The sequence below is a fragment of the Bombyx mandarina genome, chromosome 18 (assembly GCF_030267445.1).
Source record: "Bombyx mandarina strain Sakado chromosome 18, ASM3026744v2".
Taxonomy (NCBI): Eukaryota; Metazoa; Arthropoda; class Insecta; order Lepidoptera; family Bombycidae; genus Bombyx; species Bombyx mandarina.
In genome coordinates, this window is record NC_143224.1 from 350,687 (window position 1) to 362,670 (window position 11,984).

An 11,984-nucleotide genomic window follows, 5' to 3' on the forward strand; every position below is an offset into this window, starting at 1 on the left:
AGGAGGAAATCGCCGGACTTCCGCCCTTTTCTGGGGATACTGGGCGGGGTATGTCAGAGTCGAACTGACTAAAACCTCCTGTCGCTCAACAACCAACGTTCCAAACCTCGCATGAGACAGAACTCATGACAAGGCAAAGGGGGTAAAGTGAAGCGTTTAGTGCGGAGCACATCTCTCCCATCACCCTCCCCCTCGGGACGCCGGACTGGCGGTCGTCGGCGCCACCACCACCAGCCCTCTCGGTCGGCAGACTGTCCGAAGCCCGCCTAGATGGCGCCGGTTAGAGTGGGTTACCCTACGGAATACCCCGCTGGGCCAGAACCAGCGTGGGTCGAGGATGGCCGGCCTTCCATCACCCGGATGCTCTTGCGTAAAACGCGTGCAGAGCAGCTTGCACGACGTCTTCTTAGGCCCCCCTCACCGGTCCCCAGACCGACATGTGAGGGGGACCCGAAACACTTAGAGGGCCAGGGCTTGGGCGAAATCCGCCTCTCTGGCCCCCGCTCGACGGCGGCGGGATTGTGCGTCTCTCACGCACCCTGTCGCCTCCTTCTGCGAGATGGTGCACTCGCAGAAGTCGAGCATCGCCTTCCACGACTCGTCGTCGCCGAGCATCGATGCCACAACGCTCGGCAACGACAAGTCGGTTCCTATTTTTGCGACGAGGACACGGCGCCACCCCTCCCATGCGGGGCAGGCGACGAGCGTATGCTCTGCCGTGTCCAGGTCGCAACCACAATGGTGGCACTCTGCCGTCGGCTCGGCTGTGATCCGGTGCAGGAACTCACCGAAACAACCATGCCCAGTGAGCACCTGCGTGAGCCGGAAAGTGAGGCGTCCTCTGTCACGATTCACTCAATCCACAAGGACCGGGCGAATTGCCTCGACGGTCCTACGACCAGCCGAAGGATCAGCCAGCCGTCTGGACCATGACTCCAGCAGGTACCACCACCCTGCCTATTTCTGCCGTGAAGCAGTAATGCGTTTCGGTTTGAAGGGTGGGGCAGCCGTTGTAACTATGCTGAGATCTTAGAACTTATATCTCAAGGTGGGTGGCGCATTTACGTTGTAGATGTCCATGGGCTCCAGTAACCACTTAACATCACGTGGACTGTGAGCTTGTCTACCCATGTAAACAATAAAAATAAAAAAAATTTGATTGAATGCAAACATTGTCACTGTCCAGCCAGATGGTACTTACTGCAGCGTCCTCGATTGGTTCATTTCTAAGATCCTTTCGTTATTTCGCAGATCTTCATAGATCTATAAACTAAATATTATTCTTCGATAAGATTTATCTTACATGAGCATCGTCATGGCGTTAGCGGTCATGATTTTTATTTGTATTCCTAATCACTTTTATATTATTTAAATACCGTCTTGATATAAAAAAATTACATGATGACATTATGTAACAAGTTTTGAGTAATGTGTTTAACAGTGAAATAGACCACATTATGATGCCATCAAGGACGACTAACGCTATGTACTGTATGTACCCACTTAGCAACGCACGGGTCATCGGTTAGTTGTGTGTTCAACTCAATACAATGTAGACCTTATTATATTTAAAGTAAATTACATTTAAATAATATATGCGTCGTGCTGATTCTGTCACTCCGGTAAAGAAGTTATTTCATTTTAAAAATTTGTTATAAATTGCACAATTATAATTTATTCGCATTCAGAAGGATATTGTAAATAAGAACACAGATAAACGCGAACAGGTTGTAAACTGACAGGTGTGTGGCATTACTACACACAAACGATCGAAGGATTATGAATGAACGTCAGAAGAATGAGTAGAGTGTGGCGAGGGCAGTGTTGCGCGAGCGCGCGGATATATACCGCGCCGCCAGACACTGCACATCACTCATCCACTGTCGCCGACCGCAGACAACAACATGAGAGCTTTTGTAAGTTCACGAGCACGCTTGCATCAATTTGTTTCTAATTAAACAAGTGTAAATTATGACAAAGTACCTAGCAAGCGAATAACCTATTATAACGTTAAGTGATAGCATTAAGGACTCTAAAAATAAAGGGATAGTTTATAATTTTATATGTTTTAAATTTTAGGTATTAATCTGCACTCTGGTGGCGCTCGCCTCGGCCGGCAATGTCCGTGAGAAGCGCGGCTTCCTCGGCGGATACAGTGGTGGGATCGGATACGGCGGCGGATATGGCGGATATGGCGGTTACGGAGGTGGACTCGGTGGTATCGGATACAGCAGCTACTCCGCTCCCGCTGTGGTCTCTGTCAACAAGGTCGTGAACGTCCCCAGAGTAGTCAGTGTACCCCAGGTCGTATCTGTCAACAAGGTAGTCTCCCAGCCTCAGGTAGTCACTGTCAATAAAGTTATCTCCGGAGGTATCGGTGGATATGGCGGCGGATTCGGAGGATACAGTGGCGGATACGGAGGATACAGTGGCGGATACGGAGGCGGATACGGCGGCGGATACAGCAGTGGATGGTGGTGAACACTCTAGTCAGCGTAGTGTTCTAATTTAATTATTGTAAGAATACGTGTACCTGAAATCTAAATATAAACATAAATTTTACTGTTGACTTTTATTGATACAATTCAACAAAGAAGAGTAGCAATTCTCCGTTCTTCGTATCGACCGAAGTGATTACGTCTTGTCTGTCGCATCTACAGCAAACATTTCTTACCATGATTTTATTTTGTTGAAAATGCTCTCAAAGTAACAGCGAAGAGGAGGAAAGATCTGTCTCTCTCTTTCATCTCGCATGTTAAAGAGGAGTGGAATTTTAAGCAATTAATAATACGAGCGGGGCGGGTTTTTCATTGTTACAGCTTCTGTTGTGATGTCTATAAACTGAGATAACCACGTAATAACAGGTGGGCCGTGAGCTTAACCTTAAAATACTGACTCCTTTGTTGTTGTGAACTATTGCTGAATTGTTATCAATCAGCATTACCTTATGGAATTAACAATAATATATCCTCACTAGACATATTCTGTGCGGTGCGTGAGAGAAAGCGCTTTTTGCTCTCCGAACCAAACCAATACCAATCGTCGAGCTGGGTGTCAGGATAGGGTTCTTATCCGAATCCTAGTCCCTCAAGTGTTCGGGTCTCCGCTGTATGCCAGTTTGGGGACAGCCTTGTTAGACCTAACAATATATTCTTGATGCCATTCTCCACACGTTTTGCGAAAGAGCAACCCAGTTACGGATGACAGTGCAGCCCGATCCATGCTGGTTGTGAAACCCAGTGCGGTCTCCGGGTGTACGAGTTTGTGGCGGCGACTTTTGGACAAGCTGCCCGGGGCTGTTATGGAGCTGCCGACCGTCGGTTCGGTCTCCAGTCGGTGCACGTCAGCTTGCTCCCAGCGTGCCTTGGATGAGTTCTGGCACATGCGCATCCCCAAAAAGACATAACCTTATGGTATTAGATAGGATATATTAGTGTTTAGTGTTAGTATAATGAATTTAATAGTGAAGGTATTATGAACTTAATTATAGTGATATACATATTTTGAAATTTTTGGAAGTGAAGTTATGTGATTTGTTTTATTTTGGCTTTGTAGTATTGTGTAATAACGGTGGTTTAGTGAAAGTGCACAAATGTGGGAAAATGATACAAAGCCGCTGAACGTAACCTCTCGATATCCTCCAAAAAGTTTACTGAAAAAGTCTCAGTAAATGACCACCATTTTACTGAGATTATATTTCATGCCATATCATCACATTTCATTTCGTTATCATTTAATTTCATGCCATGTTCCATATGAGTCGACTATTATCAAAGGCGGCAACCTGACTTTTGGACAATGATTGGTAAATCAGAAAAACGAATTATTGACTTTGTATTCCATTGGCAGTCACAAAACTCTTCGAAACGACATCTTAGATAAATAACAGGTTAACTATTAACCTTTATTTAATGCAGGCTTTGAACCGTATTCTTTGAAGGAGACGATTATATTCAAATAAATCTGTATTGACATATCAATAAAATTTTGTTGTCCAAATGCACAGATTGCCGCCTTTGATAATAGACGACTCATATTAATCAATTTCATTTCATTTCATAATATCATTTTTCATATAAAAATTTCATTAAAATTAAAATAAGACTATAAAATCCCTTAAAAATATATATACACATTTATATTCATAGTAAGTGAGAATAACAAATATTAAATAAAGAATGTTTAGTGTGTATGGATTTGTGTGCGTACATGTGTATGTGTGTCTGATGTGTGAGTCGCGTGTGTCATAACAAGAATGGAAGCGATTGTAAAGTTTTTCTGTTTCGTGGTCATTAAATCTAATTAAGTCATTTCTGCTGTCAACAACTTAGACTGCGGACGAGCTCACAGCCCACCTGGTGTTAAGTGGTTACTGGAGCCCATAGACATCTACAATGTAAATGCGCCACCCACCTTGAGATATAAGTTCTAAGTTTTAGAGCTCGTCCACCCATTTAAGCAATAAAAAAAAAGGTCTCAAGTATAGTTACAACGGTTGCCCCACTCTTCAAACCGAAACGCATTCGTGCTTCACGGCAGAAATAGACAGGGTGGTGGTACCTACCCGTGCGGACTCACAAGAGGTTCTACCACCAGTCATTACGAAAATTATAATTTTGCGGATTGATTTTTTATTATACGATGTTATTCCTTCACCGTGGAAGTCAATCGTGAACATTTGCTCAGTACGTATTTCATTAGAAAAATTGGTACCCGCCTGCGGGATTCGAACACCGTTGCATCGCTAGATACGAATGCACCGGACGTCTTGTCCTTTAGGCAACGACGACTTCTAAAAGTTTCCGTACGTTTACATTTTTCTGTCAAATTTGTTTATTAATTTATTAAGATATACTCGTAGATCAGGCGACGAGAATTGCTGGAACCGTTAACCGAACGAAGTTTTAATTTGTTTCTCTCTCTCTCTCACACATAAACACACACTCCCACACACAGATAGTATACATTTTGTGTTGATTAATTTTATTTTAATCATTAATGTAATAATTAGTTATGTTTATTTCTGGATTGTACATTAAGTTAGCTAAGGGAAGTAGCGAACCATTCCCACCACAGGAAGATCTTATTTGGAGACTCAACAAACCATCTCTGTAAAATTAATTTGGAAATAAATATTATACTTTTTTTACTGATGGTAGGACCTCTTGTGAGTCCGTGCGGGTACCTATTTCTGCCGTGAAGCAGTAATGCGTTTCGCTTTGAAGGGTGGGGCAGCCGTTGTAGATGTCCATGGGCTCCAGTAACCACTTAACACCACGTGGGCTGTGAGCTCATTCACGCATCTAAGCAATAAAAAAAATATAGTTTTTTCTTTTTTTAAAACTATTTTATATACTCTGGTGTGGCAAGGTCACGTCTGTGGTTGGTATATGCTCTACAGATCAACCTCCCTGTAAACCTCAGCAGTAGGCAGCGGTTTGGCCATGTCTTATGGCATTACTGATGTCCATCAGCGAGATTGAGTATTTACTGCTGGACTGTATGCTCTTCTACCGACAAAGGAAAGAAAAAAAACTCAGTACATAGCAACTTAAGCGACTTGTTCAGGGTCACCTTCACAATAGATCTCTGAACATTTTCTATTGTCATTAAGCGTGATGAGGAAGCTGCTCCTCAACACTGGCAGAGTTTGTAAGTTTCTTATTAGTTGCTTAGATGAGTGGCCAAGCTCACGGGCCACTTGATGTTAAGTGGTCAGCCGAACCCACAGACATAAGCAACTTAAATGCCACTACCAACCATGAGCCATGAGAGTTTTAAGTCTCAGTGCCTAATGGCTGCCCCATCTTTCCAACGGAAAGGCATTACTGCTTCACGGCAGAAATAGGCAGCGTGCTGGTACCTATCTGTGTGGGCTCACAAGACGCCCTACCACCAGGAATTACAGAAATTAACTTTTTTTGCTGGTTTGATTATTATTATACAATGTTATTCATTCTTCGTGGAAATCTTCGTATTTTATCGTATTTTATCAGAAATTTTAACGTATTTTATCAGAAAAATTGGTTCCTCTCTGTGGGATCAAACACCGGCACAGACGCATATACGAATGCATCGGCCGTCTTAACCCTTAGCCCAAAACTTCAATATACATGATTGACATAAAACCAGACCAAGAATACGATCTTTGACATTTAGTTTCACCAAGACATTAATAGCTATTAACTATGTTCTTTGTGTTTTATTTTAATATGTATAGAAATTGGATAGCCTTTTTTATTGTGTTTCACTAAGTAAGTATTATGTTTTTGTTTACTTGCTCTCCCGGCTTGCAATGTAAGTGTCTGCTGCACTCGACGAGCTCACATACCGCCTGCTGGCTGTAATTATGTAAACAAATAAATTTATATTCTTTCATTACCAAATTCGGTTTCCTGTAACTTTCTGTGGATAGACCCCAACGCCCTTTGTACGAAATATTAAAAGAAAATTAACTAAATAAATTTAGTGTAGCCCCCGAAACAATAGATACATTTAGAATTTGAATGCAAACATTGTCACTGAGCAAGATGTCCAGCAAGATGTTATATACACCAGCGTCTTCGATTGGTTCGCACTCGAAGTGTAAGTGTAGAGTCATTTCTAATATTGTCATTATTTCGCAGATCTTCATAGATCTATAAACTAAATATTATTTTTCGATAAGATTGGTCTTACATGAGCATCGTCATGGCGTCGGCGGTTCAGTTAAATACGTATGATTTTTATTTGTATTGCCAATCACTTTTATTTTATTTCAATACCGTATTGATATAAACATTTTTACATGATGACATTATATACTAAGTTTTGAGTAATGTGCTTAACAGTTAAATAGCCCGCGTTATGATGCCATCAAGGACAACTAACGCTATGTACTGTATGTACCTACCCATTGGAAACGCACGGGCCATCGGTTAGTTGTGTGTTCAAATCAATAAAATTTAGATCCTATTTATTTAAAGTAAGTTAAGTAAAACAAATTAATTTAATGATAATTTTCTAATTCGTGTTACATTTAAATAATATATGCGTCGTGCTGATTCTGTCACTCTGATAAAGAAGTTATTTCATTTTAAAAATTCGTTATAAATTACACAATTATAATTAATTCGCATTCAGAAGGATACTGTAAATAAGAACACAGATAAACGCGAACAGGTTGTTAACTCACAGGTGTGTGGCATTACTACACACAAACGATCGAAGGATTATGAATGAACGTCAAAAGAATGAGTAGAGTGTGGCGAGGGCAGTGTTGCGCGAGCGCGACTCCGCGCGCGGATATATACCGCGCCGCCAGACACTGCACATCACTCATCCACTGTCGCCGACCGCAGACAACAACATGAGAGCTTTTGTAAGTTCACGAGCACGCGTCAATTGCATCAATTTGTTTCTAATTAAACAAGTGTAAATTATGAAACGAATAACCTATTATAATGTTAAGTGATAACATTAAGGGCTCTAAAAATAAAGGGATAGCTTATAATTTTATTTGTTTTAAATTTTAGGTATTAATCTGCACTCTGGTGGCGCTCGCCTCGGCCGGCAATGTCCGTGAGAAGCGCGGCTTCCTCGGCGGATACAGCGGTGGGATCGGATACGGCGGCGGATATGGCGGATACAGTGGTGGATATGGCGGTTACGGTGGTGGACTCGGTGGTATCGGCTACAGCAGCTACTCCGCTCCCGCTGTGGTCTCCGTCAACAAGGTCGTGAACGTCCCCAGAGTTGTCAGTGTACCCCAGGTCGTATCTGTCAACAAGGTAGTCTCCCAACCTCAGGTAGTCACTGTCAATAAAGTTATCTCCAGCGGTATCGGTGGATACGGCGGCGGATTCGGTGGATACAGTGGTGGATACGGAGGATACAGTGGCGGATACGGTGGTGGATACGGAGGCGGATACGGCGGTGGATACGGCGGCGGATACAGCAGTGGATGGTGGTGAACACTCTAGTCAATGTGGTGTAGAACTCTAATTATTTAAGATTTGTCAAATAAAGTTAAATATTCAACAAATTTTGTTACATTTTATTTGTTCAATTACAATCAATTAAACAATTAAATTATCGATAGCTTACAATGAAACAGCTTCTTTATTCGTCAGCTGGGTAGATAACTAAACATTAACTTCCACAGTATTCTAAATTGATACCTTTTTTCCTATTTTTGCGACGAGGCCACGGCGCCACCCCTCCCATGCGGGGCAGGCGACGAGCGTGTGCTCCGCCGTGTCCAAGTCGCAACCACAATGGTGGCACTCTGCCGTCGGCTCGGCTTCGATCCGTTGCAGGAACTCACCCAAGCAACCACGCCCAATGAGCTCGCGCTCTATGAGCGATGGTAACCACTCACCATCAGGTGGGCCGTGTGCTCGTCTGCCTACAGGAGTAATAAAATATATATATATACGAAATCGAAAAAACTCATTACATTACATATAAATATAGGGCTAATTCCCATATATAATTTGATTAATTATTTACCTGATTATTTAATTTTTAACTGATTTTCTTTGAATATTAATAATTAATTGATATGAGTCAACTGTAAGAGAGAGATAGAGAGACAGAGAGACAGAGAATTCAATATATCCTAATACATGTCTCACTCAGTCTCATGCGCGTGGATAATGCCCTTGCACTCTTACCCACAGAGGTATTAAATTGAATATAGGGGATGATTGGCCCTTCAAAGTGTCTGCAAAGCAATGCGGCCCACGGAAAGTTTCTGGGAGTATTGGCGACTTATTTTTAAGGATATTGCCTAAAATATCAGAAAATACGTGAAGTAGGTAATGATTTTATGTACCTCGAGTACCTGATATCTGAAAATTGGCCGTCTAAGCAAGGTAGCAGGTAGGCACGCGTTCTTAGAACATACTAACACTACGCAATCATCCACATTTCGTTCGTCAGAAAATACGTGACGTCTGGGGGCCCTGGGATCTTGGACTACTATGAGTTCTCACATTTCCCGTTATTTATGTGGATGGGTTCATCTGGAAAAAGTATGTGTTACCACTTTCGAAATAAGATATAGCTTAGAGCAACTAAACATTACTTAATGGAACAGAGCGTACGTTTCTCTCGTGGTGACTTTATCACGGAGAGAGAGAGAGAGACTTCAATGAAAATGAAATTAACCGTTTTTTGCATTAGAGATAAATGTTAAGGTAGAGGGAGGTAAGTCCAGGCTGAGGGAGCGAAGATATGAATCTTAAATCATAAAAAAGTGACTTCGAACAGTTGATAGTGACTTCTTAAAGCTTATGCGGAGCTTAAAGATAGCTGCTATTTTAGAATTTCACGGAGATAACTCATTGTGTTTATTTTTGTAAATAATTTAATCAATGTCAGTGAAAGCTCCGTACAATAGGTGAGCTTCATTCACCCCGACTAGTGGGCGAGGTGATGAGGCTCAGCCTGATAGAAATAATTAAAAGTAGCCCCTTGTTTTTGTACAGGAGAAAATCATTGGATTTGGTGATTTGTGGGAGTTGAACTTCATCAAAAACTTCTGCCTTCGTGTGTCCGTCTGTGTCCGTCTTAAAGGAAGTCAAAAATGTACTACCTGCCGCTAATCACGTAGGCCCTCGTTCCATTTCTCTCTTTATTTTTGAATTCTTGTCAAGTGTCTGTCTTAGTCTGTGTTTATGTCTAGTCGCTGTAGGTCTTATTTCCTGTCAAAGATGTTGCACGCCACGACAGAGGCCCACTGAAAACATAGGATGAGAAACTCAGTAGTTTGTATCTATGGGTTAAATTGCACTTCGAGTTCTTCATGGTATTCCAATGGGCCAGGGATTCCAAGCCATTGGAGATTGATTATTTAAACGTGATTAAAACTTAAAGCACACCAACTTCCACATGGGCCTTGTTTATCCGTCCCTGTAATGAACTGTCTCCTCCACCGTGTTCTCTGACGACTCTGAAATGTTTGTCTTCAAAAGAAGCTCGATGAGACTCCTCCAGACCCTGGCATTACAAATGTCCATGAGAGACGGTGGATAACTGCTATCGCCGGCTGGAAGTTCACCATTAATATTTCGTTGCGCTCTGATTACAGCGCGCACCAAACGGTCGTAAATTAAAACACACAAACATAAATTACTGTGTAAAGTTATTTAATTTTATATATTTAATTTTTAATTTGTTGAGATCACGGCCCGTTCTGAGTCATTCAAACGTCGTGGCCTAAAGGATAAGACGTCCGGTGCATTCGTGTGTAGCCATGTAGCGGTGTTCGAATCCCGCAGGCGGGTACCAGTTCTTCTAATCCAAATCCAAATCCAAATTTTTTTATTCAACATAAATGAAAGTACATACTTGTTGAACGTCAAAAGAACTACCGCCAATTCACAAAAACTAGCTTCCGTCCTGAGAAGAATTGGCAAGAAACTCAGCGGGCATGTCTTTTTTTTATATATTTTTTTGTTTTTAATATTAGATTTTTTTTAAATATTCATTTTTACAATGAGTATTATAACGTAACAATTATTACTGCACTTTGTGCAATCTTCTAGATAATCATTGACTTTATAGTAAGCTTTATTGCACAGATGTTCTTTAATAGTTTTCTTAAACCTATGTATATGTAGGTTCTGAACATCTTGTGGGATTTTGTTGTACAGGCGCACAGACAAACACCTGAATGAATTTCGTATCTTATGTAACCTACTCATCGGCGCAACAAGCTTGTGTTTGTTCCTAGTATTTCTATTATGTATGTCCGACTTTTTAGGAAACTCCTCAATATGTTTACGAACATACATCAAATTTTCAAAGATGTACTGGGGTGGCATAGTGTGTAACTTTAATTTCTTTAAATTTTTCCCTCAGGGATTCCCTTGAGTGCATGTTATAAATAGCACGTATAGCTCTTTTCTGCTCTTTTTCTGAATAAATATCATTTCTACATCGGCCGCATTGCCCCATAGCAAAATGCCATAGGACATGACACTGTGGAAGTAACTAAAGTAAACTAAACGAGCCGTGTCCGCATTTGTTAACATTCAAATTTTTTTTACTGCGTATGCTGCAGAGCTGAGCTTACTCGCCAATTTATGAATATGAGGTCCCCACTGCAGTAATGAAATACGTATTTGACAAATGTTCACAATTGACTTTCACGGTGAAGGAATAACATCGTGTAGTGAAAATCAAACCCGCAAAATTATAATTTGCGTAATTACTACCCCGCCTATTTCTGCCGTGAAGCAGTAATGCATTCGGTTTGAAGAGTGGGGCAGCCGTTGTACCTATACTGAGATCATAGAACTCGTATCTCAAGATGGGTGGTGGCATTTACGTTATAGATATCTATGGGTTCCGGTAACCACTGAATATCACTCGTGAGCTCGTCCACCCATCAATGCAATAAAAAAAAAAGACCTAGCTCGCTTTCTCCCTCTCTCCATTGTCGAGTGATTCGCGAGACGCTCTGTCTATTTTCTCACTCTCACTTTTCCTAAGTTGTATCTTTTCTCTCTAGCCGTAACGAATCTGTTGCGAGTGAAATTTTACTCTCAACGCGCATAAAGAAGATTCACTTTAAAAATTACTGTCGGGAACCAAATGTTTTATTTTCATAATCATTCTTTCCTATTACCCTCTGCTGGGGTGTAGGGCTCGAATCAAATTTTTCCATTTACATCGGTCTTGGGCAGTCTGTTCTAGCTCCTCCCACGTCATGCCCAAGACCCCTAGCTCCTGCTCCACCAATCGACGCCAAGTTGTTCTGTGGCGGCCTCTCTTCCTCTTGCCAGACAGAATGTTTTATTTTATTATATTCTAAATAACAAACAATTAAATTTGTATGTAAATTCGTAATCGTTCATTCAAAGACATCAAAATTGTGATTTAAGAGGAAACCAATGACTTAAAACACAATTAATATTCACTCGCGTATCTCTCGTCAATCTAGTTATTATAAGATCAATATGTTAACCTAGCTGGCCCTCGGAGTGTCGCAAGTTCGA

At 41.4% G+C, this 11,984-nt stretch overlaps 2 protein-coding genes across 2 annotated transcripts; both read left to right on the top strand.

The window, feature by feature from the left end:
- Positions 1-1,884: 1,884 nt before the first annotated feature.
- On the top strand, positions 1,885-2,481 carry LOC114250094 (uncharacterized). The gene is made up of 2 exons (XM_028183834.2): positions 1,885-1,916; positions 2,080-2,481. The coding sequence occupies exons 1-2, from the start codon at positions 1,905-1,907 to the stop codon at positions 2,479-2,481; spliced, it is 414 nt and encodes a 137-aa protein (XP_028039635.2). The 5' UTR covers positions 1,885-1,904.
- A 4,820-nt stretch (positions 2,482-7,301) lies between these two features.
- LOC114250093 (uncharacterized) lies at positions 7,302-8,012 on the top strand. The gene is made up of 2 exons (XM_028183833.2): positions 7,302-7,360; positions 7,515-8,012. The coding sequence occupies exons 1-2, from the start codon at positions 7,349-7,351 to the stop codon at positions 7,950-7,952; spliced, it is 450 nt and encodes a 149-aa protein (XP_028039634.2). The 5' UTR covers positions 7,302-7,348; the 3' UTR covers positions 7,953-8,012.
- The last annotated feature ends 3,972 nt before the right edge of the window (positions 8,013-11,984 follow it).